Source organism: Colius striatus, chromosome 2, assembly GCF_028858725.1.
Source record: "Colius striatus isolate bColStr4 chromosome 2, bColStr4.1.hap1, whole genome shotgun sequence".
Classification (NCBI taxonomy): domain Eukaryota; kingdom Metazoa; phylum Chordata; class Aves; order Coliiformes; family Coliidae; genus Colius; species Colius striatus.
The window spans coordinates 110,384,772-110,411,533 of record NC_084760.1 but is presented as its reverse complement, the minus strand read 5'-3'; the positions used below and the strand labels follow the sequence as shown (position 1 = coordinate 110,411,533).

General features: G+C 38.5%; 1 protein-coding gene across 1 annotated transcript in view; it reads left to right on the top strand.

Annotated features, from left to right (window-relative positions):
• MRPS5 (mitochondrial ribosomal protein S5) overlaps positions 1-26,762 on the top strand; it is a 59,656-nt gene that overhangs the window by 8,670 nt on the left and 24,224 nt on the right. Inside the window, exons 2-5 of the mRNA XM_061989096.1 lie at positions 635-772; positions 16,103-16,228; positions 16,532-16,765; positions 21,459-21,493. Of these exons, the coding sequence (XP_061845080.1) occupies positions 635-772; positions 16,103-16,228; positions 16,532-16,765; positions 21,459-21,493 (533 nt within the window). The remainder of the gene's footprint in view (positions 1-634; positions 773-16,102; positions 16,229-16,531; positions 16,766-21,458; positions 21,494-26,762) is intronic.

The following is a 26,762-nucleotide window of genomic DNA, read 5'->3' as shown; positions in this document are numbered from 1 at the left end:
CCAAGCTCTTTCTGCCAAGTTGCTTTCCAGGCATCCAACCTCTAGCATGTAGTGGTGCATGCAGTTCCTCCCCTGGTGCAGGACTTAGTACTTGCCCTTGAGGTTCCTGTCAGTCCCTTTCTCCAGTCTGTCCAGGTCATTCTGTTTGACAGCTTGATTCTCTGGTGTATCTACCACTCCTCCCAATTGTGTATCATCAGCAAACTTGCTGAGGGTATGCTTTCCCTCACCATCCATATCGTTAATGAAGATAGTGATGGATTATTGTGCTGACTTCAGATTTTGTTTTCATAGTAGATAGAGCATTCTATAATGTACATGTTTATCACTTTTGATTGTATCCAGGAACATTATTGCATGTTTTTCTACATTTTGAGGGTGCATTCTCTTTCTTACCAGCAATATGTTAGAAGCCTTCTAGCCTTGTGACATAGTCTAGTCCAATATTTCCCCCCTCCACTTTCTGTACCTTGCTTGCACTTGAAGACAAAAGGTTCAAGTCTGGTTCCCTTTGGAAACTGAGCTGTATGAATAAATATTCCTGATTTTCCTTCTGCTGTGTAGACTTGCAGGAAATGCTGTTTTAAAGAAGAAAATGTCCTGTATATAAACACCTTTCTCTCTTCGTTCTCAGGGTTTGCTTCTGTGCCAGGAAAAGGGAGTTGCTGTTCATATTCTAGCCTGGCATGGGCTTTCCAGACACGATGTTCCATCTCTTCCCCCTGGACTGTGACAGTTGAGCAATGCAGAAAAAGCAGCTTCTTCAATACACGTAAGTCTTGACTTGGATTAAAATGATTATCAGAAGATAAACAGAGGAAGAAAAATTTACTTTGGAGAGATATAGTCGTGGAAATCTGTGTGTAATAATTTTCCTTATTTAGTTACAAATCTCCTAAGATTATTCTGCAACTACAGAAATGGGTGCACAAGATCAGTTTATTATCTTTTAATAGCAAGCAAGTGTTTGCTTTATATCACAGTGAATCCACCTAACATATTTCATTGGATGGAAGGGAAGAAGCACCTTCCCCTCTTTTTCCTAGTCCTTTATTGGGAATGTAAGTTGTGTGTTTATTTTGTAAACAGTTTTTGAACAACAGACAAGACATGCTGTTGAAGCTGTGCTGTCTCAAAAGTGAAACCACTAAAATGCAATAATGTTTTAAATATAAACTGTTGATAACATTCTGTTAATTGTCTGGCCAGCTGCAGTATTTTTCTCCAGTCCTGAAGGGAACTGCACATGTGTTTAACATTATTGAGAAATGATGTCTGTTTAAATTCATGCTTAGGAGAGTGAACTGAGATAACTGAGGGGCCATTACACCTGTTTTAAGGTTCTTTATGCTACCCTCATGGGGGAGGAAAAGGAATAGTAAGCACATAGTCTCTGGGGGAGGTAAATGCAGCAATTTGAAAGTCATAGTTCTTTGTTTATCCATAGGATACGAGACCTCTGCAAAATCAGACTTTCAGTACTGATGGTCTCTTCCTATTCTTCTCAACATCTGAGTGGCAGAACTTGTTTTCTTTACATTTGCTAATGAAATGGCACTTAAACATGCCACTGCCCATTCATCTTTCCCAGTTAATTTTGTCACTTGACTGATTTCAAACAACTGAGGATAGAGAGGTCTCAAAAGACTTGTAAAAAAGGCTGCATAGTGAACCAGAGGCTCTGCATGGAAAAGGTTTTCTAAGGATGCCAACTGCAGGAAAAATAATGAATTTTCATTTAGAACTTTTTCTTAGGCACCCAAGCAGTCACAAGTCAGAATGTGTAAGAAGCTAAGCAGTGTTGTTGTTTTGTTTATCTTAAATTTCAAATACAGTGCTGCAAGCAATACCAATGTAGGTTAGATTGTTCTGCTTATGTTCATATTCAAAAAGTCTAGATGAGCTCTTCTTTACCAGGAATTTTGCCAGCTGTCCTGTTAGATCACTTAATTAAAAATGTTTGTTAGATAACTGAATCAAAGATACTTGTTGTGAAGACATCCACATTGGTTGGCTTAATAAAACTGTAAACAATTCATATTTAGGCAAACTACCTAAAACAATTGGCTGGCTCAATAAGATGTAACAGGAAAAGTTCCACTTAAATATAAGAACAAACTATTTCCATGTTGAGGTGAGGGAGCCCTGGCACAGGCTGCACAGAGTGGTTGTGGAGTCTTCAAGACCCACCTGGACATGTTCCTAAGCGACCTGATCTAGGTGGACCTGCTTCTGCAGGGGGGTTGGACTGGATCTTCTCTAAAGGTCCCTTCCAACCCCTACCATTCTATGATTCTATAACAACTTGGAAGAATTGAAGTGTGCCTCACGTTAGGAATTCAGCAGAGACAGTAGCCATCACATTTGGAAGACTGGGAGTTTTATATTTCAGAGTAGAGTCATTGTAAGAGCAGTTTCTTTTACAGAGAGTCAAAAATAAAATCTTCAAATGAAGTCGATATTAACAGTATAAATCACTCTCTGCTCTTTCAGTGCAGCTGCTTCTGAAGTGGTAACATTAAAAATGCAGATGTGACCGTTAGATGTGAAACAATTGTCAAGTGAAATGTCAACCAAATGACAGTCCTTTGTGGCTGAGGAAGGTGACTGTACTTTTCTATCTCATTAGTGAAGATTTGCTTCAGTTCCATCATACTTTAAAAAATATTAACATGGTTTTGTTAAAGGTGCAGCTGGCCCTACTAACTTAATCATTAAAAGCAGTTTAACTCATTTAAAAAGAAGGAATTTGTTTAAATAAGAGGAATGATAATCCACCTAGGCAGTGTGTGATCATTACCCAGATAGCTGTCTTCTGCAACTCTGACACAAAAAACATACATAAGGATTTATTCTTGTCCTGAGATATATTTCAACAAGTTTGTAATGAAATAACTTAAAATTATCTCATTATTCCAGGCTCAGCTTCTGTCTCTTGCTCCTTTCCCCTTGCCACCCTCTCCACCATGGGAAGCAGTTCCGTTTCCATTTACTTAACAATTTGACAGGCTTATTTAGAAATGTGAAAGGGCCTGAGCTTTTTTCAGATCTGTTTAAAATATGCATAACTTCTTCTGAAAGGTCTTGTGTCCTTTTTCAGTGTGTCTTGGATTTGCAGAAAATGTCTCTCTTTTGTCTTGAGAGGACAGAACAGATCTGTTTTCCCTCCCTCTCAGTACATTTAGATGCTCTTATGTTCAGCTACACAGACTGGCAAATCCCACCAATCCAGACTTTCTGAACAGATGCAGCAGTTGAGAAACACTAATAAAAAGTGCTATGCATTTAATGGAAGAAGTATGTACTTGTCTGACCTGTAGATGAGGAAAATGTGAGACCATCTGATAGCCCGAGAACTGGATTGAAATATATGGGCTGTCACACCTGAAGGGAGCAGAGGCACACAGATGCATCATGAATACTGAAACAGTTTGGCTCTCTCTCAGCCATAGGAGTTACATTTGATCTCAGTCACCCAAACCAACTTGCATAGTTCTGTGAACATCTATCATGTATCAAAATGTATGTGAGACTAAAGAACACTTATTTGATACGGGGACTATATGAATATGCTTCCCTACTCATGGTGTTGATTCCATTAGCTACCCTTAGGAACAAATGCAAAGAATTTAATTTCTCCTAATTGCTAGATCATGTTTCTCCTGGGTTGGAATACAGAATAAGGAATATGATGGTATTTCAGAGTTTAGTACTAAATTATAACAATCAAGGGTAAATCATTTCGACCAACAATATAAAGTTGTACTGAGAGTAACGTGTTTTGTCTCTAGAGGCTTTGTGTACTGGAAGCAATTGTACTCAGTATAAATCTCTGTGTGTTCTTTCTTGGAAACACCAGTTCCTGAAAGGCTGCTCCTTAATTGCCTTTTATATTAATTTTTTTTTAGTCCTATGTGAGTTTTCTTTGGACTAAATTGTTCTTTTTTTTCCTGTTGTGCTTAATTTGAAGATCAGAGTGAAAGAAATGATTAATTTTTTCAATTTTTAAAGACTGATTCTTTATGAACACACCAGATAAGTAATTACTGAGTTACCACTTGGCCATTGTCATTAATATCATTTGAAGAGATTTGATGTTTCAGGATTAATAATATAAGGAGGTGCAAATACAAAACTGAGTGGGTTTTTTTTTTTCCTTTTACAAGGTGAGTCCCTGTGCATTGCAGCATAGTTAATTAATTGGTTTTAGCCTGAGAAAGGGGAGTGAATAATAAATGCCTTACAGTTACTTGGAGGGGAACTACTATATTTGATTTGTTACTATGAGGTGAAACTTTTGTGAAAGCATTTGGCCTCTGGTTTCATTTTGTTTTGAAGAAATGAACCAGCCCAATGATGTTTAGTTTGCAAACCTCCCTGAAATCTCTGTTTTTCCTGTTCATAAGGTGACACTGAAGCCAAATTCATAATATTTATCTTAAAAAAATCTCAAACTTGGACATGAAAACTTTAATAACCAAAGCAGCCTTTTAAAAATAGTAGCATTTACAACAGCATCTATTAGCTAAGGTCTTGGGTTTCTAATAAGATATTATATAGTTTCTCAGATACTTGCTAGGATAATTTACAGGTGTTTTGATTCTTTGTCTAAACTAACAAGTTTTTAACCTGTTAAAGACTGGATTTATTTAGGGCCTGAATTGCAACTAACGTGAAAATCCCACGGCTACAGCTTCCTGCTGACATTGTGATAAATTGCCTGTTTTAAAAAATGAAATTCTAATCCCAGTGTGCTCCAGATCTGCAGTTGAGTTACTTGATGAGTAGCAGCGAGAATGCAGTTTTCAGAATGTTTTCCACCTCCAGAGGTTTTGTTGTACTGTCATAATGCAACAGATTTGTTTCTGGGTTTGGTGAAGTTACCCAAAGCTTTCCCATGCTATCCTATGGGAATAATAGATTGGAGGCATCTTTTGCTGCCAACAAATTTGCAGATGCACCTAAACTACTTTTTTTCTGCAATCCTCATAATATGAACTTTTGCATTTTTAAATGATATTATTAAACTTCTGTAAATAAGCAGGTAGCCTATAGGGCTTCAGCCTTTTATTAGCAAAACCAAACAGAAGACAGAACGTTTGTTAGTAGATGAGGGGTTTTTTTTTAATTCTTCTTTCACTACAGTCATGGTTTGACCGTAAGGGGGAAGGGTCTGTAGAGATGGCTCCTGGAAGTACTTGCTCGAAACTCTCCCCAGCTCTGAGCCAGACCCACTTCTGGGGCTGAGCCAATTAGATGCCTCCATGATCACTTTTTAAGAAGAAGCTGGAAGAGGAGGCTTCTTCCTCCTTCTTCTTCCTGTTTCTTCCTTCTGTCCCTTCTTCTGGCTGGTGGTGGTGGTGCAAGGAGTAGGAACAGTGAGAGAAACAACCATGCGGGCTCCAAGGTCAGTGAGGAAAGAGAGGAGGAGGTGTGCTGGAGCAGACTCCCCTGCATTCTGTGGAGAGGACTGGTGAAGCTGAGATTTATTTTCATTTCTTTAAAGACCCTGCATCAGTGGTAGAGACTCATTTTGGTAATGACCCTGTATCAGGGGCAGAGACTCATATTGCTAAGGCTGACCCTGGACCAGGGGCAGCAATTCACTTCATTAAAGGCCCTGAGCCAGGGGCAGTGACTCTGGCCGGAGGAGGCCGTGTCCCATGGGAGGGACCCAATCACTTCAGACCCTGAGCCAGAGGCAGTGATTTTCTTCTTTAAAACTATGGCCAGAAGAGGCCGTGTCCCAAGGGAGGGACCCTGTATCACTGTGGCCGGATCAGGCCGTGTCCCAAAGGAGGGACTCTGTATCACTATGGCTGGAGCAGGCCATGTCCTGAGGGAGGGACCTACTATCCACAGCTGTAACTGTGGGAAGGAACTCACGACAAAGCAGCTCATTAAACTTATGCCCATAAGAGGCCATGTATTGAGGGAGGGACCCTCTATCTGCAGAAACTGTAACCGTGGCAAAGAACCCATGCCAGAGATATTCTCTAAGGACTGTGTCCCGTGTGAGGGACCCTGTATCGGCAGAAGCCATGGCTGCTGGGCCAAACCACAACAACTACTAGCTGGATTTCCACAGTAGTGAAAAGTAGAAATGAGCTTAAGTTTTCAGTGGAAACATTTCAGATATGTACAGTTCTAATTTTTATTCACTGAAGTTTATCCAAAACCATCTTGTATCCCCCCCCCCCTTATATGGCCTCATGTTCCTCGTTATGTTCTGACAGTCCTTGTCTTTCCCAGACATTTCCAATGTCCAGATTCTTGTAGTTCTGCACTTAGATACCACTTGCTATCCAAATTAATTTTGAGTGAATGAGTAATGGACTCTCTTAAACAAAATGCTTTATCTTCTTTACTGTTTCCTAGGTTTGTATAAAGGTTCTGTAGAGCTAACATAATATCCTCAGAAGATGGCATCTTAAGAGGGTGGAGGCAGAGTTGTGAAGAACACACATTTTGTTAAAGCAGCCCTTTTTTAAAGGCATCACTTGACAGGGCAGTTATCCTCTCATTATCTTTCAACAGAACTCAATATCAGATACTCATTGTAGGCTTCCATTAAGAATATAATGGGCCTCTCTCGCAGTTGAAGAAAATCATGTTTTGAGTGTGGTCACTTAGGATGCTTGAGAGTAATCAGGCACTAGATCTCATTTCTTATGGATCCATGCTTTTCTGCTGGCAGACTGGAGTTAGACAAGGAGTCAAGAACTGTGATGTCATGTGATGGCAGACAGTTGCATTTCAGAGATAAAGCAGCAAGGGCAGTTCTCATTTGGGACAAACATACTGATTTTGACAAAGCTGCTTTAGAATCTTGCAATCCAATACCATTGCTCCATTTTCCTCTCATAAATCTATTTGCATTGTCATCTGCACAGTATTCCCTTTTGAATTGTGGAGAAAAGGATTCAAACTATTAAAGATGTTAAATAGTTTCCATAAGTATCTTTAAACAAGCTGAGTAAGTCTTAGAATAGAGTCTTCCACTTTTAAAACTAACAGGAAAATACTATATTACAGCTTGTCACAATAGTATGGACTGAGTTATCAGTATTTTAACAGTATATGAGTTCAGTTGAAGATTGTGAAGGAATACAAAGTCAAACTCCATCTTTGTTTTGGATGTTTCACTTGTTCTGGGATCGGATATTTCATGTAATTGTGAGAAAGCTTCCAGACACCAGTAAATATTGTGCATGAAATTAAATGTCAATATGTGCAATTGAAAGTGACATTAAACCGTTTGTTTCCTGTTTGATTCATGTTCAGCCACTGAAATGAGTTGCAGGTTTTGTTTTTAATACAGCTGCTCTGTGTACATTTTTGCTTAGTACCTTTATTTGACATTCTTTGTTGTTAAGGACACTGTTATTGGACACATTTTATAAGACTGTGGAGAAAGAAGGTAAGGCCTTGATTTTAAAAATACAACTGAGCATTCCTGTTCCTGAGCTAAGTAATTTAAATTGCAGTTCATTGCCAAATCCTAGGTGTTCATGTAACCTGCTGTTACCAGCCTCTCTCTGAAGAATCATTTACTTACTGATTTGGAAGGGGCTTGAAAGAGAAAGGTGGTTTTTAGGAGTTTCTTTTTGGAATGGAACTTTTGAAAAAACAAAAGACATATATTCTTGCAGAAAATAGGAGACTGAGGTTGAACTTCCTCAAGTGGCATTTAGATCTCTAGATTCCAGATAAATGTCTTAACTACTGAATTAAGTTAAAGGATCTTTTCCTTTGGATGTAAGGTTCACCATTGCTTCCATTGTCTTCTCACTGAGCCAGATTAATCTATCTCACTCACCTTGCAAACTCTTCCTGAGCTCACTTCAGTCAGCTGCTAGATTGATTACCCATTATGCTTTAAGCTGTCACCACTACCAGTTTTCTCTTTCCATGCTGTACTTGAGCAGTCACATGAGGTAGGCTATAATTCACCTGAAGTTCAGATTTCTCTTATACAAATTTTAAAATGTGAAAAAGATCTCATCAGGTCATGTGTGTAAGGTACAACACATTTATCCAGTTATGCTGGCTGTGAATACCCACATACAAACACTATTCACAACTCATTGTGTAGTCATTATTTTGTGTGTATTTTTAAAACAGCTGACGAAGTCGTGTTAGTGCTTTTTGCTTTTGTAGACATAATTTACATGAAATTTGTACATGTTACTGTCAGTTTCCAACTTGAATAGGTTTTGTACTGTAGTTCTGTTCTGTAAGCTGCAACTTCTACATGCAGGTTATGTGCTTTAGAAGGGAATAGATGCCTTAAGTGGGAACTTGGGATTTGAGATTGAGAACCTGTTCTAGCAGAGGAAGTCTTGCTGTGGCAGTCATACTAATGAGAGGCTGTGGAGTTTCTGTTGCTATTCAAAATATGACTGAGCAAGTCCCTGGCCATCCTCACATAATCTTGAAATTTAATTTAGCTTTGAGGTTATCACTGCTTTGAGTGTGGAATTTGATCAAGGAGCTCCTGAAGTCCTTTATAATGGGGTTTTTTTCTGTGATTCTAGTGTATTTCACTCTTTGTACAGTATTGAAGATGAGTTGTCAAATTTCACTAAAATGTAGAAGGTGACGAGAGAGTTAGTGACTTAATATCTTGGCTGCAGTGAGGAGAGCAGATTGAGTGTTTCCAGAGTCATGATTTAGGGTTTTTTCTTTGCTCTCAGGTAATTCTTTGAATAATTTTTTTTCAGTGCCTTTACCTTAGCTTGTTCTTTATGTTTTATGCTCTCCATATGCTGCTTTGGTTCCTAATAAAACTGTATATAATCAGAAATAGTCGGACGTTTTTGGCTAATGGTATAGTCAAAACTGAAACTTCAGGAAGTTATATAATGAGAGAGGAAAACTAATGGAAGATAAACCACATATATTCATAAGACTGCAAATCTTGGTGCATTTTTCAGGCTGTCTTTGTATCTAGTTAAAGCTTAAGATCAGAGTCTCAGAAACTAAAGAGAGATGCCTACTATTCTCAAGGTTCCTGCGTCTAGCAGGAGAAAGTGCTTCAAAAGTCCAGATGGAGAACTTCCCAGCATGACACTGTACTGTGCACAGACAGAGAACCTTGTTCTTGTTCAGGTGCCGCAGCACTGAGGTCTTTTGCTGTCCCTTAAGTACATCTTCACTGTGGTAAGTGATCCTTAACTATCTCAAATAGTGCACTTACAGAATCAAATTCATGTCCAGTGCCACTCAAACTATTGAAATATTGTGAGCAACTACGTATTGAATGTGCAGCTGCAGAATTGTTACATGAGGTGCACGGTTGAAATGCTGCCCACAAGCTGTCAGAAGAAAAGAAGCATTGCTAGGGTGAAGAGTTCTGATGGCCTCTTGGAAACAACCTCAATGTGCACAATGTTTGTCTGTGATCTCTGATTTCCCTGAATAACTTTTTTTTCTGAATGGACACATTTGTCTTGCTCTTCAGTATTTGATTCTGGGCATATGGTGATTGTGTGCTACTCATGGAACTACAAATGCCCTACCCTCTGCCTTGTTTAGCATGGAAATTGTAAATGGAACCCAAACTTAATACACAGAGGCATCTTATTGGGGCATTTTTTTTTAGATTGATGTGATTTAAACACAGCTTCCTAAAAAAAATGTAAATCTGAATTATTTCCCACCATGAAAATGGGTGTAACTTGGGAGGACAGAGTTAGTGATTAATTTTCTGAGATCATCAGTGACATGCAGCTTCAACAAGGTACAGCACTTTGGATTTTGCAGTGAGACAGCACTCTGGCATGTGGCAGAAGATTCATATAACAGTGTTCTTCACCAGAACTAGCAAGTTTGTGCATCAATCAGTTTTCTACCAAAAGGTGATTGTTACTTGATGTGGAGCTTTACCAGAAGCTCGAGAGGTTTGGCAAGCTTTCTGAAGAGCAAGTTAGCCTTTGCTGTCCTCCATTTTACAAATGGAGGAAGCATCTGACCATAGGTGTCTGTGGCTTTGGAGCCTTGATAATTGGTTTCATTTAAATTGGTGAAAAAAAAGTGGAAGTGGTGTTGTGATCTGTTAGAAAAAATAATAGAAATACATGTTAAAAGCTATTCCTTTTTAAAACCCATCAAGGGTTCTATAAAATAATTAACTACTGTTGGGCTTTCCAAGCTTCTAAAGAAAGCTGTCATTTTACAAGGAAAGCACGATGTTCAGAATTCCTGTAGACTACTTTAGTTAGCTCTGATGAGACAGACTTGCAGTTGTCTTTTTTGGAGAGACTGTAAAACCCAGTTTAATTGGAATGATCCAGCTCTGCCTGTACCTCAGTGGTGAGACTTCTTAATAATTTAGTTTCAATGTATCAATGCTATGTTAAACTTTTTATTTGATGGGATATCAATTTATTGGGAGTGGAATTGTCACTGAGAATTTGTGTAATCTGGTAGTGAGTGGATTACTGTGTTGACCTTAATACCAGTATTAGATAGTAGCTATATAATCGAAGTTTTATAAAGATTAACTTCACTGTCTTTCTGGACTCTCAGCACATCCTGCTTTATTAAAAGGATAACTTAATACTAGTTATTCATGAACACTGACAGAATAACCTCTCTCTTGAGGCTTTGCTTCTTCAGAACAAATACTTAAATGCAATTCTCAGTAGTGAAGAACATGTTTATAAGCTGTCTGGGACATTAACAGACTTTTCACTGTCTAAAATACACAGAATCATTTAGGTTGAAAAATATGTTTTAAGGTCATCAAGTCTAACCCAGCACTACCAAGCCCATCACTAAACCATGTCCCTCAGTGCCACATCTACGCATGTGAGATGAGGACTGCACAGGCTCCCTGGGCAGCTTGTTCTAATGTCTGTCAACCCTCTCCATGATGAAATATCTCCCGATATCCAATTTGAACCTCTCATGGCACAACTTGAGCCAATTTCTTCTTGTCCTGTCATTTGTTACTTGTGACAAAAGACTGACCACCACCACCTCACTACAGCCTCCTGTCAGGGAGTTATGGACAGGGATCGTGTATCTTCTCAGCCTCTTCCAGACTAAACAACCCCAGTTCCCTCAGCTCCAGGCCCTTCACCAGCTACATTGCCCATTTCTGGACACACTCCAGCACCTCAGTGTCTGCCTTGTAGTGAGGAACCCAGAATTGAACACAACACTTGAGGTGTGGCTTCACCAGTGCCAAATGCAGAGGGACAATCCCTGCCCTGGTCCTGCTGGCCACACTATTTCTGATACAGGCCAGTTCTATCAGTTGCATAGCTCTTACCAGATATAGCCATCCTTTAACTGTTAGCCATAACATTAGACTTTTATAAGTACAGCCATGTCAGAGAACAAAATAGTGGGCATGGGTTTAACACCTTACACACTGATGTCATGCTCTATAACCTCTGAGAGGCCACTTTGTACAAATAAGTGATAGATTATTTTTCCTGTTCTCATCCTGCTTCAGTTATACTGAGAGACCAGCTCTGAGGGCAGGGAGCAGGCTCGTCATTTGCTTTTTACACCTGTTTAATCCTTGGCCTATTCTTAATCAGACCTCAGTGCTTCCAGATGTGCTGAGGTGATAACAACTTGTGTTTTCTAAGAACTTAGTGAGTCCATTCTGGTTTTGTTTGGGTTTTTTTTCAGAAATGTCTTTCAAAACCAACAGATAACTGAATATGAAAACTACACCTTACAGTGATGTCTAAGAGGAGGAAGTTAAAAGGAACTTCTAGAGCATAAGAAAAATCTTGCTTCATCTGAGCATCCTGTCTCCAGCAGCAGATGATGCTACTGGAAAAAAGTAGGAATTGGATGAGCACGTAGGGATTCATCCTTAGAAAAACCTCACAACCTTCAGTGGTCTGTGACTTTTTTATTATTATTATTTATAGTTTTAGGTGGCTTTTTCTCCTGTGAATTCATTTGGCTGCTTTTAAACCCATATAAATGACCTGACAAAGAGTACATTCTCTTTTCTGTAGATGACTAAGCATGTGTTTGTCAGACAAGACAAGGTCAAGGAAATGCCCTCTGCACTTGAATATAGTGAGGTTTGTGAGGCCAGGTTCCTAGAGGAGTTTATTTTCAAGCCTTTGACCTACCTCCAAGGAAAAATGTCTCCTTGTGGTCATTAAGCAGCTGAGTCTAGACTGTGTAATTTATCGTGCGATTTGTGATAGAATACATAAGCAGCACATTGCCTTTGCAGATGATCTTTTGTGTTTAATGGGTATGATGTACTTTTTTCCAAATCCTTTTTTTTTATTTGGAGATAGTGGCAAAGCCATTGGTGTCTGGAGAAGGAAGAGAGTTCATCTGCTAATGCAACATGTAATACAGATGCATAGCTGTAACAGCATTAGTGGGCAACAGTACCATAGAAAGAAGCATTTTTATTCTAACATGTTCATTAGTCCTTTTATTATTATGTCATTAATATTAATGTATTTGGCTCTGTGCTGCTGTGATACCACAAGGCTGTTTGTCATCAAAAAACTTAAGGAAAAATTGCTTTTAAGTGGAAGAATTGAGCCTACTTAACTGTGTTACAAAGTGGATTCTTTCTTCTTCTTTTTACCTCCTTCAGTTTTCGAACTTACTGCTATTTGTCTGCATTCTAACCAGGCTGGGAACTCCTGTTGCAGAAGGCAAAGAAGTCTGCTTCTAGTCTCAGTTTATCAGGATCTAGGATACTGATATGGTTTACAGCAAGTCTTTTTGCTAACACTTGTGAATTACTGAAGTGTGGTCTAACATCCATCTTCCTCTGAACTAAAGCACTAGGGCTGTCTGGTTCCTGACATTTAGGGGTAGTGCAAGAAGACACAAAGCCAAATTATTTTCAGACAAACATCTTTTATGTAGGTTAAACAAAATGGAGTGGTGTCATACAAACTTCTTTCAGTAAAATTCAATAGTGGATCTTTTTCTGGGCCATAAAATATAATCGTGTATGTGACACATTTCCTTTTTTTTTCTTGTTCAGTTAGTGGCTATGTGCTTTTTGGTAACTGACTAGGAATGTGTGGTGGTTTTTATGACTGGATCTATTTTAGCTCTGGAGGAGTACATGCAGCCTCCAGTTTTCCAAAGGCAAAATAAAGGTAAGGCCACAAATCACTTGAGAGGCTGCATATGTACTGTACAGTCTTCATTTCAGAGCATTTCTGCAAATGTGAAAAGCAGTACAGCAATCCTCATTTCTCTTTGAGGTTCTCCTCCAGTCCAAGACATTTCTCCTGCCTATGCATGTCCTTTCCAGTCCTCCTGGTGCATTGCTGCCAAGTCAGATTGACCTTTCTTATGGTCAGATTTTGATTTTCTCCGTTGGCTGTGTTGTCTGTCGTAAGCATGTTCCCACCATTGTAATCTTCTTGACTGCAGCCTGTCCATTCCATATTCCATTCTTGTCACTTTGTCTTAAAATCAGTGTGATATCTGCCGTTTTAGGAAGAACTCATCTCTGTAGCTTGCAGGCTTCTGATGTCTTTCGTTAAATTCAGCTGCTTTCCAAACATAGGATGATATTATTATAGACGGATTAGATGAACTGCACTTTGGTACCAATTGTGACGTTTTCATCTGTTTCTAATTTTGTCAGAATTTGTGTGGTGCTTGAGGCCAAAACTTAACTTGGTCTGACCTAATCTTTCTGGATCTGTTGGCATTGTCCAGTCTCCTGTGATACAAACCAAAGTCTTTAATCTGACTTTTGTTGCTTTCCTCTGTTGGGATGAAGTGATCTGATCCTACATAGATATTTAGAATAGAGCTCAAAGTGCTAGGGGTTTTTTGAGTGGATTACCAGCTCAAGAGCTCCTTGTTCTTGACTCTCAGCTACTTGTTGCTGCCTCTCTGCAGCCTGCTTTGTAGCTGTTCTGACCTTTTGTGAAGCCACACAAACTGCAGTAGATTGGGGAACTGTTCCAGCTTAAAAATAACCTTGCAAAAGAAAATTTCAATACATTTATTGTGATTCCATGTTTCCAGGGTGGCAGGATTATCATTAAAAACAAAAGAAACTGATAGTTACACAGTGTTTTCTGAAAAAGCTAAGCAGCTTAACATAATAGATCATCAACCTTCCAACTCCTGCAACAGTCTTATAGTCCAATTTAGAAGATGAAAAGCTGCATCATGCATTATCTACTTACCACCAGTCCTTTTCTATCATGAATTTTAGTGCAGTGTTACCTTAGGATGATAGTCACTAGTTGTAGACAGCCTAGTGCCTATCACTTTGGCCTGTATTGCAAATAGCATGCTGAGTCAGCATGGTCTGTTTAGCGAGTTCAGTGCAGCTGAAGATTTTTAAGTTTACTTTGGGTTTGTGGGTTTTTTTTAATATTTAGCACACAGCAACATGCATCAGCTTGTTGTAACCAGCTGGAAATGGGGTGTTTTTAGTGGCTGACAGTTCAGACACTGGTTTCAAGACATTTGGTACAGTTACTGTTAGGGGGATTTTTTTCACTGTAAATCTATGGACACTTGAGTATCGAGAGGAGGGAGTGTAATTTCAGATAGAAATGTCTTTTTACAGGGATTAAAGCCTACCCAGGAGCAAATGCAATTCTTGCTTCACAGCATACAAGAAATGTGATAAATGCTGGTGTTATCCAAGGGCATTTCTACTTGCCTGTAATGCAGCCAAAACCTGTATTATATATTTTGGCTTGTTGTACTATCCACGACTTTCTAGGCCATTCTGCTCTTGCCCATCTGGAGGGAATACTATGTTGTAGCTACCTGGACTTGTAGCTTTGTGTTTCCTTCCTTGTATGCTCGCTTTGATCACTTGATTCAGGATTGTATTTCTCAGGAAAAGAATCACAGTTACGCCTTGCACTTTGAAAAGAACTTTTGACTGAACAGATGGGCCTCATACCTTTGGAAGAGTCAACGTGACATCTTACACAAGCTGACTTAATAAAAAATAAGCCTACACACTTAGTGGTATCTCTAGAAGTCCTGGATAGGTCCTGTCCTTCACAGCATTGTGCACATACCAGAGCTTCCCCAGTTCCACTGCCTTTGCCAGGGTCAGGATCTCTCACACACATTCATCTAACAACCAGGAATTGCTCGTGGGAAACTGAAACAATTGAGTGTAGTTATTTTAATTCACCTGGTTGAAAGTGCTTACTGACATTTTTTGTTCATTTTAATGAAACAAAATCACTTTCTAATTGGAGAAGACGAGATTTGAACTGCCATAGTAACATTGCCCCCGGGTGAAACACGTAATAGCATTAATCTGCAAATGTAACAGTGGTGGTGCTTGTTTATTCTGTGGCCATAGCTGCCTTGTCTTGACTAATAGTATGAAATATCATCTGTGGTGTCTTCTTCACATCAGCAGTTTCATTTTGATGCAATTTGTTTTTTGTCTAAGTTATGGGTATAGCCTATACTTCCATCAGTTGAACTATTAGTAGTTTGAAGTCAACAAGTAAATACGTGCTCCTCAGTCATGCTCTCGAGTGTTAGCTGAAACATCTTAAGGCAGAGGACAGCCTGGACACAGCCACTGAGTCAAAAGGCCTGACCAAAGCCTCAGCTCTGTGATGACGCCGTTCAAAGTGTCTTATATCCCTTCCTCCTTACATTCTTTTGCATTTAATTGGCAAACCTTGTATTTTGTCAAGACATGAGAACGGCAGCATGTGTGTTGGTTAACTTCCTGTGTTTTGTGGCTTTTTAAAGCAGACAAACTCTTGGGTATTTTTAAGAGTGATTCAAGTTGACTGTCACTGATATTTGTCCTTGGATAAGTACTAACAGCTATTGCTACTCTGAGTTACTAATTAATGGTTTTCTTTTAATGTCTTGGGACTTAATACCTTACTGGTTAGGAATATTTGCCTTTTAAAATCCTGGTTGTCTTCCTGTCCTATTGCAATTATCAGGAGCAGAGGCACATCTCTGCACCAGATACCTAGGAAGAAATCCCTTTCTTAGCCAGGCAGTAACGCTGCAGTTTTAAGACCCAACAAAGACCAAGCAAGGGTTAACACTGGGGTGGGGGTTTCTTTGTTCAGCTTTGGTTTCTAATACAAACTGTACTTGTACATTACTTACGGAAGCTTTTTTATTTCAGGGACCGCTGATGAACTATGGAAAGGAGCTTTGGCAGAGACTGGTGTGGGAGTAAAGAAAGGAAGAGGAAAAAGAAGGAAGAAAAAGCTAAGGAAGGATCTCAACAGAGGCCAGGAGATTGGCGAAGGTAGATTGATAAATAAGGGGCTGAAGACATGTCTTAACCTTTTTGTGTATAGCATTTCTTCATTTTAATTAATTGACGAGTAGCTGTTAATTTCTGTGGTGTCAGAACTGCTTGAAAGGTTTTTGTCTTCTTAAAAAAGCCCTGTATGATTGTTTGATGTTATTCTTGTTGTTTTAAGTACAAATTCTATGTCATAAAACACACTTGAAATATGTGAGAACCTTCCATTTTATTGCATTTTTTCAGTGTGCAGAGTTTCAGTCCTAATTTGTCATGAAACACGATTTTTCTCTTACTTCTAAGGACGTTCTGGTTTGCTTTGGCCTGGTCTTAATGCTCCCGTGGTACAAAGTGGGGTAGTCCAGGCAGTTACCCAACGAAAAAAAGAAGAACGAGAGCGGATTCAGTCTGAAATTGTTCAGCAGAGAGATACATGGGAGAAGAAAAGAAAAATAAAGATTAAGAGAGAGGGAGGATGGAGTGGAAAGTGTTGGGGAGGTGTCCTTCTGGATCCTCCTGACCCAGGTCCTAATGGAGGTAAGAAAACTGATTATTTATCTTAGTCTTATTTAGCCTTTGTAATAAAAGACTTTGAGAAAGTGAGATGCAGATTTTTCCTGTGACTGAAAGTCAATTTTATTGTTCTTTTATATGCTCATACATGAAGCAAGGCAGCTAAATCAAAGAACAAGTTGTATTATCACAAGTGAAATTTGTTAAATCACTGCTTAGTTTAATATAGCTGTTAGACTGTTGTGTTATGTTATATGCTGCAAGATGATGCACTGCATTACAGAGCACTATATTACATTGTAGACTGTTACATGAGTCTTGAAGTCTGGAAATACTTTCCTGTGTTCAATGTCAGTTGTCTTGAGTATGAAATACAGCTATGCTTTTATAGTTTCTTAAAGGATCCTGTGGGATAAATCAGGCCTTTTAATTCTAGTTCAGATAATGAAATACGGTTAAAGATGATGTAGTTTGAATGTAGCTAATAGAAATTACTTATTGATTTATTTATTTGCTGCCTGGTTAAATACCATAGTGAAACTGGAGGTCATGTACCCAGAGTGGAGAAGCAACCTTAACTTTTGTTACAATACTGTTCTTCAGACCACTAGAAAGTCTGTAGTAGCTTTGTTTAACATTTAAAGTCTTAATTGTTTTCAACTAATTAAATATGATAGTGAACTGTTACTCATATTCAGACGAGCTTTTCTTGTGAAGCATTTAATGCTGCTTGTACGTTTCTTGTCATCTTTCAGTTGGATTTAGTAGTTAGACAAGGTAAGGGAGACATTAAATGTTTTCTAGCACTGTTGTTTTAGACTTCCTGCAATCATTCCAAGTGTTGAGGTTGTTGATGTTTTCAGAGGTCTCTTTGTCCAGGAATATGTTCTCCCAGTATAAACTTGAATCTTGGAACAGAAGTAGCAACAAGTCAACGTTATATGGGAAATTATGTACATGGATTCATGTTGTCTGATCTTGCTCCCCAGTCTGCCTGGTGCTTTGTTCATTAGTTTCTTTCCATCTGTGCATATTTTCTGGTTACATTCTATCAGATGTTAATTAAAAATTCAGACATGCTTAGAAGCAACCATAAGGTAGTGAGCACATTGACTTTCCAGTGTGATCTAATGCCTTTGTCTGTGCAGACTGCAGTTACACTGGCATTTTTGTAGTTTTCTGCTTTATAAATTCGTGTTGCTGTCACTGTCTGCTGCTTCTCTGTTCCTTTCTCAGGTTTTCCATTCCTGTAGCTGATGCAGATGATTCTGTGGCTTCTGTTGCTCTAGTGCCTTGAGATGTATTTATTTTCCCCCTCAGATTTACCTTGTTAATTTAAGGAGAGTTTACCTGCTGGCCTCTTGGAGAATTTTTTTTGTTCTCTTCAATTTTAAGAGCAATTCATTCTGTTTTAATATCAGCATAATACTGCCAGGATACAAATGAAAGATTTCCTGTACTTACTTCCCTGTGTTTCATTTTATTACCTTGAAAGCAAATACTCCATGGAAGGCAGTGACATGACAATGGACTTGGCAGACTGTCACTGCATCTTACTGAATCTTTGAGAAATTAATGAGTTGTTCCTGATTCCGTATAAGTCAGTGATAGAATATAGAGAAAGTCAAGAAAACTTAATGGTTCTAATTCCATACTTGGAACACAAGACTATGTTGGTTTTAAATTCAAATATAGTTTCAAGTAGTTTATTCCATTAAAAGAAGTGGCAGCTGTTGCAAACAACATTTATGCATGTATGAATTTTACCTTCCAGTGGTTTTGTGTGCTGGTTTTTAGTACAAGCTTTTGGCTGGTACTGTTAATTTTGATTACTTTCATTGAAGTTGGCTGTATGGAGGCTGTAGTAGCCAGGTGAAGCTCTGCCAAAAAGAGGAAAGGGCACTACGGTCAAAATAGGAAAATGAAACTGTCAGCAGGTGTTATAAATGTGCTTGTGAAAAAGCAGTTTCTGATTAGTATGCAGTCATTTCCTTTCACTCTGTAAAGAGTTGCAGGGATTTTCAGGTCCCCATAGTTCTTTCAGCATTTTTTTTATTCAGTGAGTTAATGAGTTTGCAGGGAAACTGAGACATTAAGGTAGGAGGAATAGACCTCTAATGAATCCTTTTGTCCTGAGACTATGGCATGACTGGATTCCCTAGTGTCTAAGCAAGAATGAATTCTGATTGAGGTTGTGCAGTTCATCCCTTCATAGTAGTCTGGTGTTAGATTCTTTAGTAGCAAACGATTGAGCATGTGCTGCAGCTTCCCTTCAGCAATGTTTGTATTTTGTAATGAAAACAGGTACAGAAAGTTTGCAGAGAACTCAGTGTTGTTAATCTTCAACATCTGACAAATTTGCTTGATAATTACCAGTATGTTGAAAAAGATAATAAACTGGGGACATACTGTCATTGTATGTGCTTCATTCTTTCAGGAGAATCTTCTGCCACTGCACCATTACTTGTTGTGCTAGCTGTGAGTAGAGAAAGAGTATTTTTCAGTTGGAAAGAAAATTATTTTTCTTCCAAAATTATGATGTTCCATGAAAAAGAAGAGGCTTCAGAGAGGGAGCAGAGTGCCTGGTGGCATTTTATCTTCTACTATGAGCTAGAAGTCTCGTTCTTTGTAAGCTGACAGATTTCTAAACGGTGCCAAGATGATTATGTTTATAATCATCTTGGAGATTATGTGTAAATGATAAAGCAATCTTTGGTGAAGGAATGAGTCCCCAGTTCTTCACCATTATACTAATTTCAGCTTTTCTCCAGAATCTCACAATAACTATACCAAATGAAATAAGTATTAAATGTTCTAATTAACACTGGTCTTCCATGTGATACTGAAATGCTCTTGTTCATGGGATAAACTGGAAAAGCAGCAGGTTGGAAGGATATCTGTTCTGCTTCTTACACCAAGATGTTACATTTTACTTTGTCATTTTCAAAGTCAGTAGGTTTTTTTTCCACAACCAAGCTGATAATAGCAGACTTCTTGTGGAAAATGCATCAGTATTGAAGTATAGATCAATTATAGCTATGCTCTCAATTGCAAAAAAGGAGACAAATGTATTTCCAATTTGTATTCAGGTGTTTGTGTGGTCATCAAGTTTTGAAACACAAACTCAAAGAAAATGGGATCTTTCTGACAGTATCTGTGATTTGCAGCATTTTTACCAGTTCTCTGAAATTGATTTTGAGTAATGCTCAAAAAATGGGACTACTGAAAGCCTAGCCTCAGAGATTTGCTGGCTGATGTTTCTTACAGAGGGTGTCAAGGTGAATGCCTGTGGATAAGATCTGGCTGGGATGCAGTTTGCATGGGTTTTGGTCTCTTATTTGCTGTAATGTCTTTGGAGGCAGTACATGTAGATGCCCATGACATGCCCAGAGCTCTCCAGTGTTCTTGCTCTTTCCTCTCCCACAATGTTGTGAGGCATTTCAAAAACACCTTAGTGCTCTGAAGCCCCTTCTAATGACAGAGCAGAAACTTACTTTCTGTGCAGTGAAAAAGATATATCTGCTACTTAGAGCTGAATATGTAATACTCACCTGAACAGAGAGACCTCTGTGTGCAGTGATTCATTACCACTCTGATGAGAAAAGACTTGGACACAGATGTGATTTTTCTTTTACAATGCAAATCACCTTAACTGTTACTAGACAAAATAAATGATGCTGTAATTGTCTTTGATTGCAAAGACCTTTTTTTCCCAGGCAGCATCTGAAATTAAAAGAGGAGGCAAAAAAGAAGTCAGGCTATGTGAATCGTGATTATTTGGAGTGACTGTTTTGTGTTTTCTGCTCCCCTTTCTGGAATTTCACAGAAATATGTATCAAGAAATACTTGCAGTTTCTTTGCATCCCTGTTGATTGTCTAATACAAGCTTCAGAATATTCTGAACAATATTGGGTAATAGTTTGGTCATGATGCAAGTCACCCATCTACTGATTTACTTTTTTATTTTTTAACCATTTACAGCTTTTTCTTGGTGTATTGGGGTACATTTACTGTTTTAAAGGAGTATTTAGGAAAGAAGGCAGTTCATAACTGTCAACCCGTATAAACCCCACACATTCTGGTTTTGTAACACTGTGGATAGTTACTTTTCATAGCACTTCTGCAGTTGGAAAGAATTAGGGAGCGTATCAGATATCATTTAACAAAAACACTTCAATGTAAGCAGTGAGTTGCAGTGATTTCCAAAAGAACGTTTCAATTTGGACAGCATGTATGTCTTAGCTTGTGATCAAAATATTCAACAGATTCTGAGGATATCTGCTTTTCTGTCAGCTTTGCTTTCTGTGTGATGTTCAGACAAAGCAGTGAAATTTGTATGTCTGTAAGTTCTAATTTGAACTGGAATTTTGTTTAAGCTGGTTTTCTTTACATAAGTTGATTTTACTGAAGAAATGGGGAAAAAAACCTATGGTATATAAATAGGAACTATGTACTAGTTTTTAATTGACTTTATTCTGAAAGAGACTGAAAGTATGGAGTCAAGGTAAAAAAAATGAGATATTTTTCAAAGGAAGCAACTAATAAGTCTCATTTTACAGACATTTGTTTAAATTAATCTTACTTTTTCTACTTTCTAATGAGGTGAATTTAGAAATTAGTTACAAAAAAATGTGTCCTATTTAAATGATACCACCTGCAGGGAGCTGTGCTGATAAGTAGTAGAAGGAAATGTAATATTTTGGTTTTCTCCCAACAGAGACATATGAAAATTTTGAAGCAAGAGTCATTGAGGTAAGCATTACAGGTCTTTTCCAGAACTTTAAATAATGACCTGTCTTTAAATAATATCTAATCCAAAAGTGGGTTTGGGTAACTCTGAAAGGACAAATGCCTGCAGATAAAACTTCAATAGTTCAAATAAAACCATAATAGGGAACATAGAATCATAGAACCATGGTGAACATAGAATCATAGAACCATGGTGAAGTGTTACGGTTATTTGTCAGACAAAACTACAAATAAAAGTTTGTGTGACTCCTTGTAAAATAATAAATTAAAGGGGCACAGAGTAAGTGGAATGAAGATCCTGTTTTGTGTGCCTCTCAAGTAATAAAATGCCCACTTGTCCTAGGTGTCTTAACCTGTGATATATGTATCTTCTTGAAAAATACTCTGGCACAATTTCCCATTTGTAGTTTTAAATCCATTTTGTTACTGTTCTTATTGACAGAGTAAGGATGATGGTTATGACTGGGACTAATGCAGGCCTTGTTTCCACCCTTAATTCTGAACAGATTGTATTGCATCATCTCACTTTTAAAATGTCTCTTGATCAAAACTGTTCGTTGAAAAAAAAGATGTAGAGTATTTTAAAGAACAGTACAATTGCTGAGAAGCATTCTGCATGTCATAGAATCATAGAATGGTAGGGTTGGAAGGGACATGTCCTTAATGAAATTGGAGAACCAGAATAATTCTGAGTTAAGAAGCTTCAGAGATTGAAAGGTAATTTCATGATGTCGTCACCTTTTTCAAACATACTGTAACCCTGCAATGTGTAACTGGTTGTAAGCAATCCTGTGGTTGGTATGAAGTGATGTTACCTGAATACTAAACCCATGTCACTCAAAATGTTTGCTGACAAACAACACAAAATCAAGGTAAAAGGTAGAGATCTTAATGCTAGCAAAAATGTTCTTTAGTGACCCCAATTCTTCCATGTGGTAAGAGCAGATACTTATTTGAAATATGATAAAGGTGGATTTTACTTGGAAACCAAGATAATTAATTGGTAATAATGTTTTACTAACGAAATGTGAAGTGTTACTAATGCAGATCTGTGGACCAATGTTACTTCTCAGTGAAAAAGCCGTTACTGAAGAAAGCAACTTGCAACTTGTTGCAAAGCACACCATTAACAATTAGTGGTGTACACACACTACTGCAAGACAGTATTATACTGCCATTTTATCTTATTTTTGTTCTATTTCAACTACATCAGTTGCTGTGGAAACCATAAAACTAGTATAAGCATGGTTGGAGAGAATCATGACTTCAGAAATAATTTGATTTCTTGTGAGTCATTTAATCCCAGTCTAGAATCAGGTGATGCACAGCACCCAGAAAGGGAGCAGCCTTGGAAGTGAGAACAGTTGTTTTTCCTTCTGTCCTAGCATGTTCTCTTCTTGGTCTCTTTAGCTTGGAGGAGACTGAGGGATGACCTCATTAATGTTTATAAATACATAAAGGAAGCATGTCAGAAGTATGGAGCCAGGCTGTTCTCAGTGATGTCCAATGATAGGACAAGGGGCAGCGGGTACAAGCTGGAACATAAGAGGTTCCAAAGAGACACAAGGAAAAACTTCTTCCCTGTTCAAGGTGAGGGAGCACTGGCACAGGCTGCCCAGATGGGTTGTGGAGTCTCCTTCTCTGTGGACATTCCAAACCCACCTGGACGAGTTCCTGTGTGACCTACTCTAGGTGGTCCTGCTCTGGCAGGGGGGTTGGTCTGGATGATCTTTTGAGGTCCCTTCCAACTCGTAAGATTCTGTGATTTTTAGTGAGACTTGTGAAAACAGTAGCTAAATAATTTCCAACTGGGGTGAGCTCTTATAGCCATGTTCAGTTCCTTGTGCCCTGAAGCCCACATCACCAGCCTGGTTTTTGCATTGTGATCATAATCAAATTGCATACTCAGATTTTAATCTCTTTCAGATGGCATCTTCCTTCTGCACTGCATATCTCTAAGCAAGCTATAAATGCCAAAGATGAATTTTCTTGCCATGCCTTATGTCTGATTGCATTTTTCTTGGAACATGGACTAACATCTCCCTTTTTGAGACAGGAAGAAGTGAACTAGTCCGTTGGTAGTAAAATGCCTAAAGAACTGTGAAATCATTTGCCTGGTTTGGAGAGAAAGGAAAAAGCTGCCCTTTAAATGGGATTATAGTCAAAGAGGGAAGGAGATGGCCATGTCCCAGTCCAGAACAGGACCAAATGTGTGAAGCAGAGAGCCCCTTTATCTGCCAGTTTTGTAGGGTTCTACACAAGGCTGTGTAGGTTTAGGAGTAGGATGCAAGATATGCAAGGGACCTTAAAGCTACATTAGGATATAGTTTCTATCACTGTGTTGCTTGAGTGAAAAGAACAGCTACTTCAAGTTAGAGAAATAAATAGTGTCCTTCAATAATAATACTCTTACATGTTAACTTATTTAGAGGCTTAGGATAAAGGGTGTAACCAGAAGAACTGTTGTCTGTGAACCACATCTCTCAGTTGAGACAAGGAACAGCTTTCTGTCTTTTTATTTAAGCTCTCAACTCCCTGTCATCGTTTGTGTCATTTGTCTTTAGAAGTTTAGAAGTAGTTAACTGCCTTTTGCTTGAAATTATTTTGCCAGTCCTTGGTGAGGTACTGCTGATGATGAAATGTATTTTATTTATTCATTTAATTGAGAGAGAGGGATTATGTGAAACAAACGTTTCCTTAAACAGAATAGCTTGATTCCTAACAGCTCCTTGTCTGAAAGTTAAAAGAATGAGCAGACAAGTCAGAAGTTGACTGACAGCTCTACTCCAGAAAAGCCTCTGAGGGTTCTCTCTTGTCCTTATAAATGAGCAAATGGATTTCTTTGTCCTTGATTCTATTCCCGTAGGAATCCATCCAGTGGCTTGAATGGTTTCTAGATGAATCTTACATATCGACATCCTTTCTTGTTGCTGTGATTTCAAGTATCTTCTGAGACACAGAAACAACAATTTTGCATTGTAATGTCAGATTGGGTAATTGAAAGTCATGAGTTGGTTTATATGTTTTAAAAAATGTTCCAAAGGACAAAGGAATGAGCTGTTCTACCTGTCTGCTGTGGTAAGGATAAGAGGCAATGGATTGAGATAATGAGCAAGAGAAATTGCATGTAAAGAATTAATTGCAAATGGAAAGTTGAGTACTAGAGTGGATTGGCTGGGAGTATATGGGAAGTCTGTCACTGTAGGTTTTTAAAAACAAGTTAGATAAATCTATGAAGAGACATTGTCTTAGATGCCTCTGCTACTGGGCAGTGCTTTTTTTCAGGGTGATGATGACAGTGATGTTGAGTCCAGCACAGGGCCACCAAGATGATCAGGGAACTGGAGGAAAGGCTGTGGAAACTGGGACTGTTTAGTTTGGAGGAGACTGAAGGGGGAGGATCTCATTAACATTTGCAGATAACTAAATGTAGATGTCAGGAGGTTGGAGCATCCCTTTTTTCTTTGGTAGCTAGCAACAGGACAAGGGGTAATGGGATGAGGCTGGAACACAAAAAGTTCCATTTAAACATAAGAAAAAACTATTTCACTGCAAGGGTGAGGGAGCCCTGGCACAGGCTGCCCAGGGAGAGTGTGGAGTCTCCTTTCTTGGAGGTGTTCAAGACACACCTGGACACATTCCTATGCAACGTGATCTAGGTGAACCTGCTTCTGCAGTGGGTTTGGATTAGATGATCTCTAAAGGTCCCTTCCAACCCCTACCATTCTATGACTTTATGATTTGCTGCTCAGAGTGACAAACATTCTTGCAAATGTCAAAAGAGATTTGTGGGTTTGAGGTATGGGGGTTTTTTTTGTCAATCATCTTTAAACTATTTTATAGACCTTTCTTTGCCTTGCTGCCCAAGTCACTTTCTCCTGAATTAGATCCTCATCATTTTTTTTCGTTTTTAATTTGTTAGTATTCCAACACTGGGAGTAAAATGAGTATTTGTAGAGTCACTTCTGATATCTTGACCAAGCTCTTTTATTCTTTGGATATGATCACTATTTATTTTAAAACTAAATTGCTGTTTAAGGCCAATTTTGATTTTTCAATCTTCACGGAACGTGTGAAGTGGTACTGGTAGGCGTAAGTGCAAATGAAATTAAAGTTAGTTTAATAAGCGATATCTTTTCCATTAATGAGCATATTCGGTCTGCATCTTAAGATAGCATTGATCAGGGGATCTGATTTGCACTGGCAGTTCATATTTAAAGCCTATACCAATGAGTCTGGTATCAAGATTTTTTCTGTTTCCTCAGGTATCTCTAATATATTCTTGTTAGATTTTTCAGTGGTGCTAAAAGATGATAGAAAGTAAAATCAGTGGCAAACTTGCACTTAATGTCACAGGCAATTTGTTGCAAAAAAGAAATGGGTTGCACTCTTCTATACCTTCCTTCATATGCTGGTATGCATATGTCTGGACCTCCACAAAACAGCCTTTAAAGGATGGTATTATTGGGGGGAGAAAATGGTGATCATCAGATCATAGGTAAATGGATCATCTGATCCATTTACCTATGATCTGATGATCACCATTTTCTCCCCCCAATGGATCATCTGATCCATTTACATACCAATTCCCACTTTAAAAGTAGCTGAGGGATTATGTTGAGTGTGGCAAATGCAACAAATATAAACATTTTCATGAGCATTAATAAGATGTGCTGAACTGCACCATACATTTTTTATGCATTCTTATTTTAACATGCAAAGTTAATCTATTATTCTCAGGTTTCAAACCACACGTGTGCAATTTCATTTGAGATGCTGAAGAATCAGAAAAGCCTTCCCTATTGTTTTTTCAAGTTCCTAATTGTGTGAGGAAAACCCACACAATTTGTTAAAGCTCCTTTAAGTAAATGAGTTGGAGTGCACTGGGCACTCTGGGCTTTGACTCAGATGTAAGCAAAGACCATTTGGAAGACTCAGCCTTTAATTGTGTCTGTGGTGGAAGGCATCTTGTAATAGCTGAGTTGCATGGGCACTGGTCATAAAAAGTGTTTTTTCTTAATGAGCCCTGCAGTTGGCAGTGCTTTCAGCTAACTGAAAAGGGCACATTGCAGTGAAGTGATTGTTCTATTACTGTGACATGTCGTCACTGACTGTCAGTTTGGATACCACAGTAGATATTTACTAAATTTGGCCTTTCTGTGCTGGCATAATTATTTACAATCAAATTAATTAGATTAAGCAACAAAATAAGTCCCTCTGCAGTGTTTCTGTGTGCTGTAGAAACCCATTTCAGTGCTTTATTATATCTAAA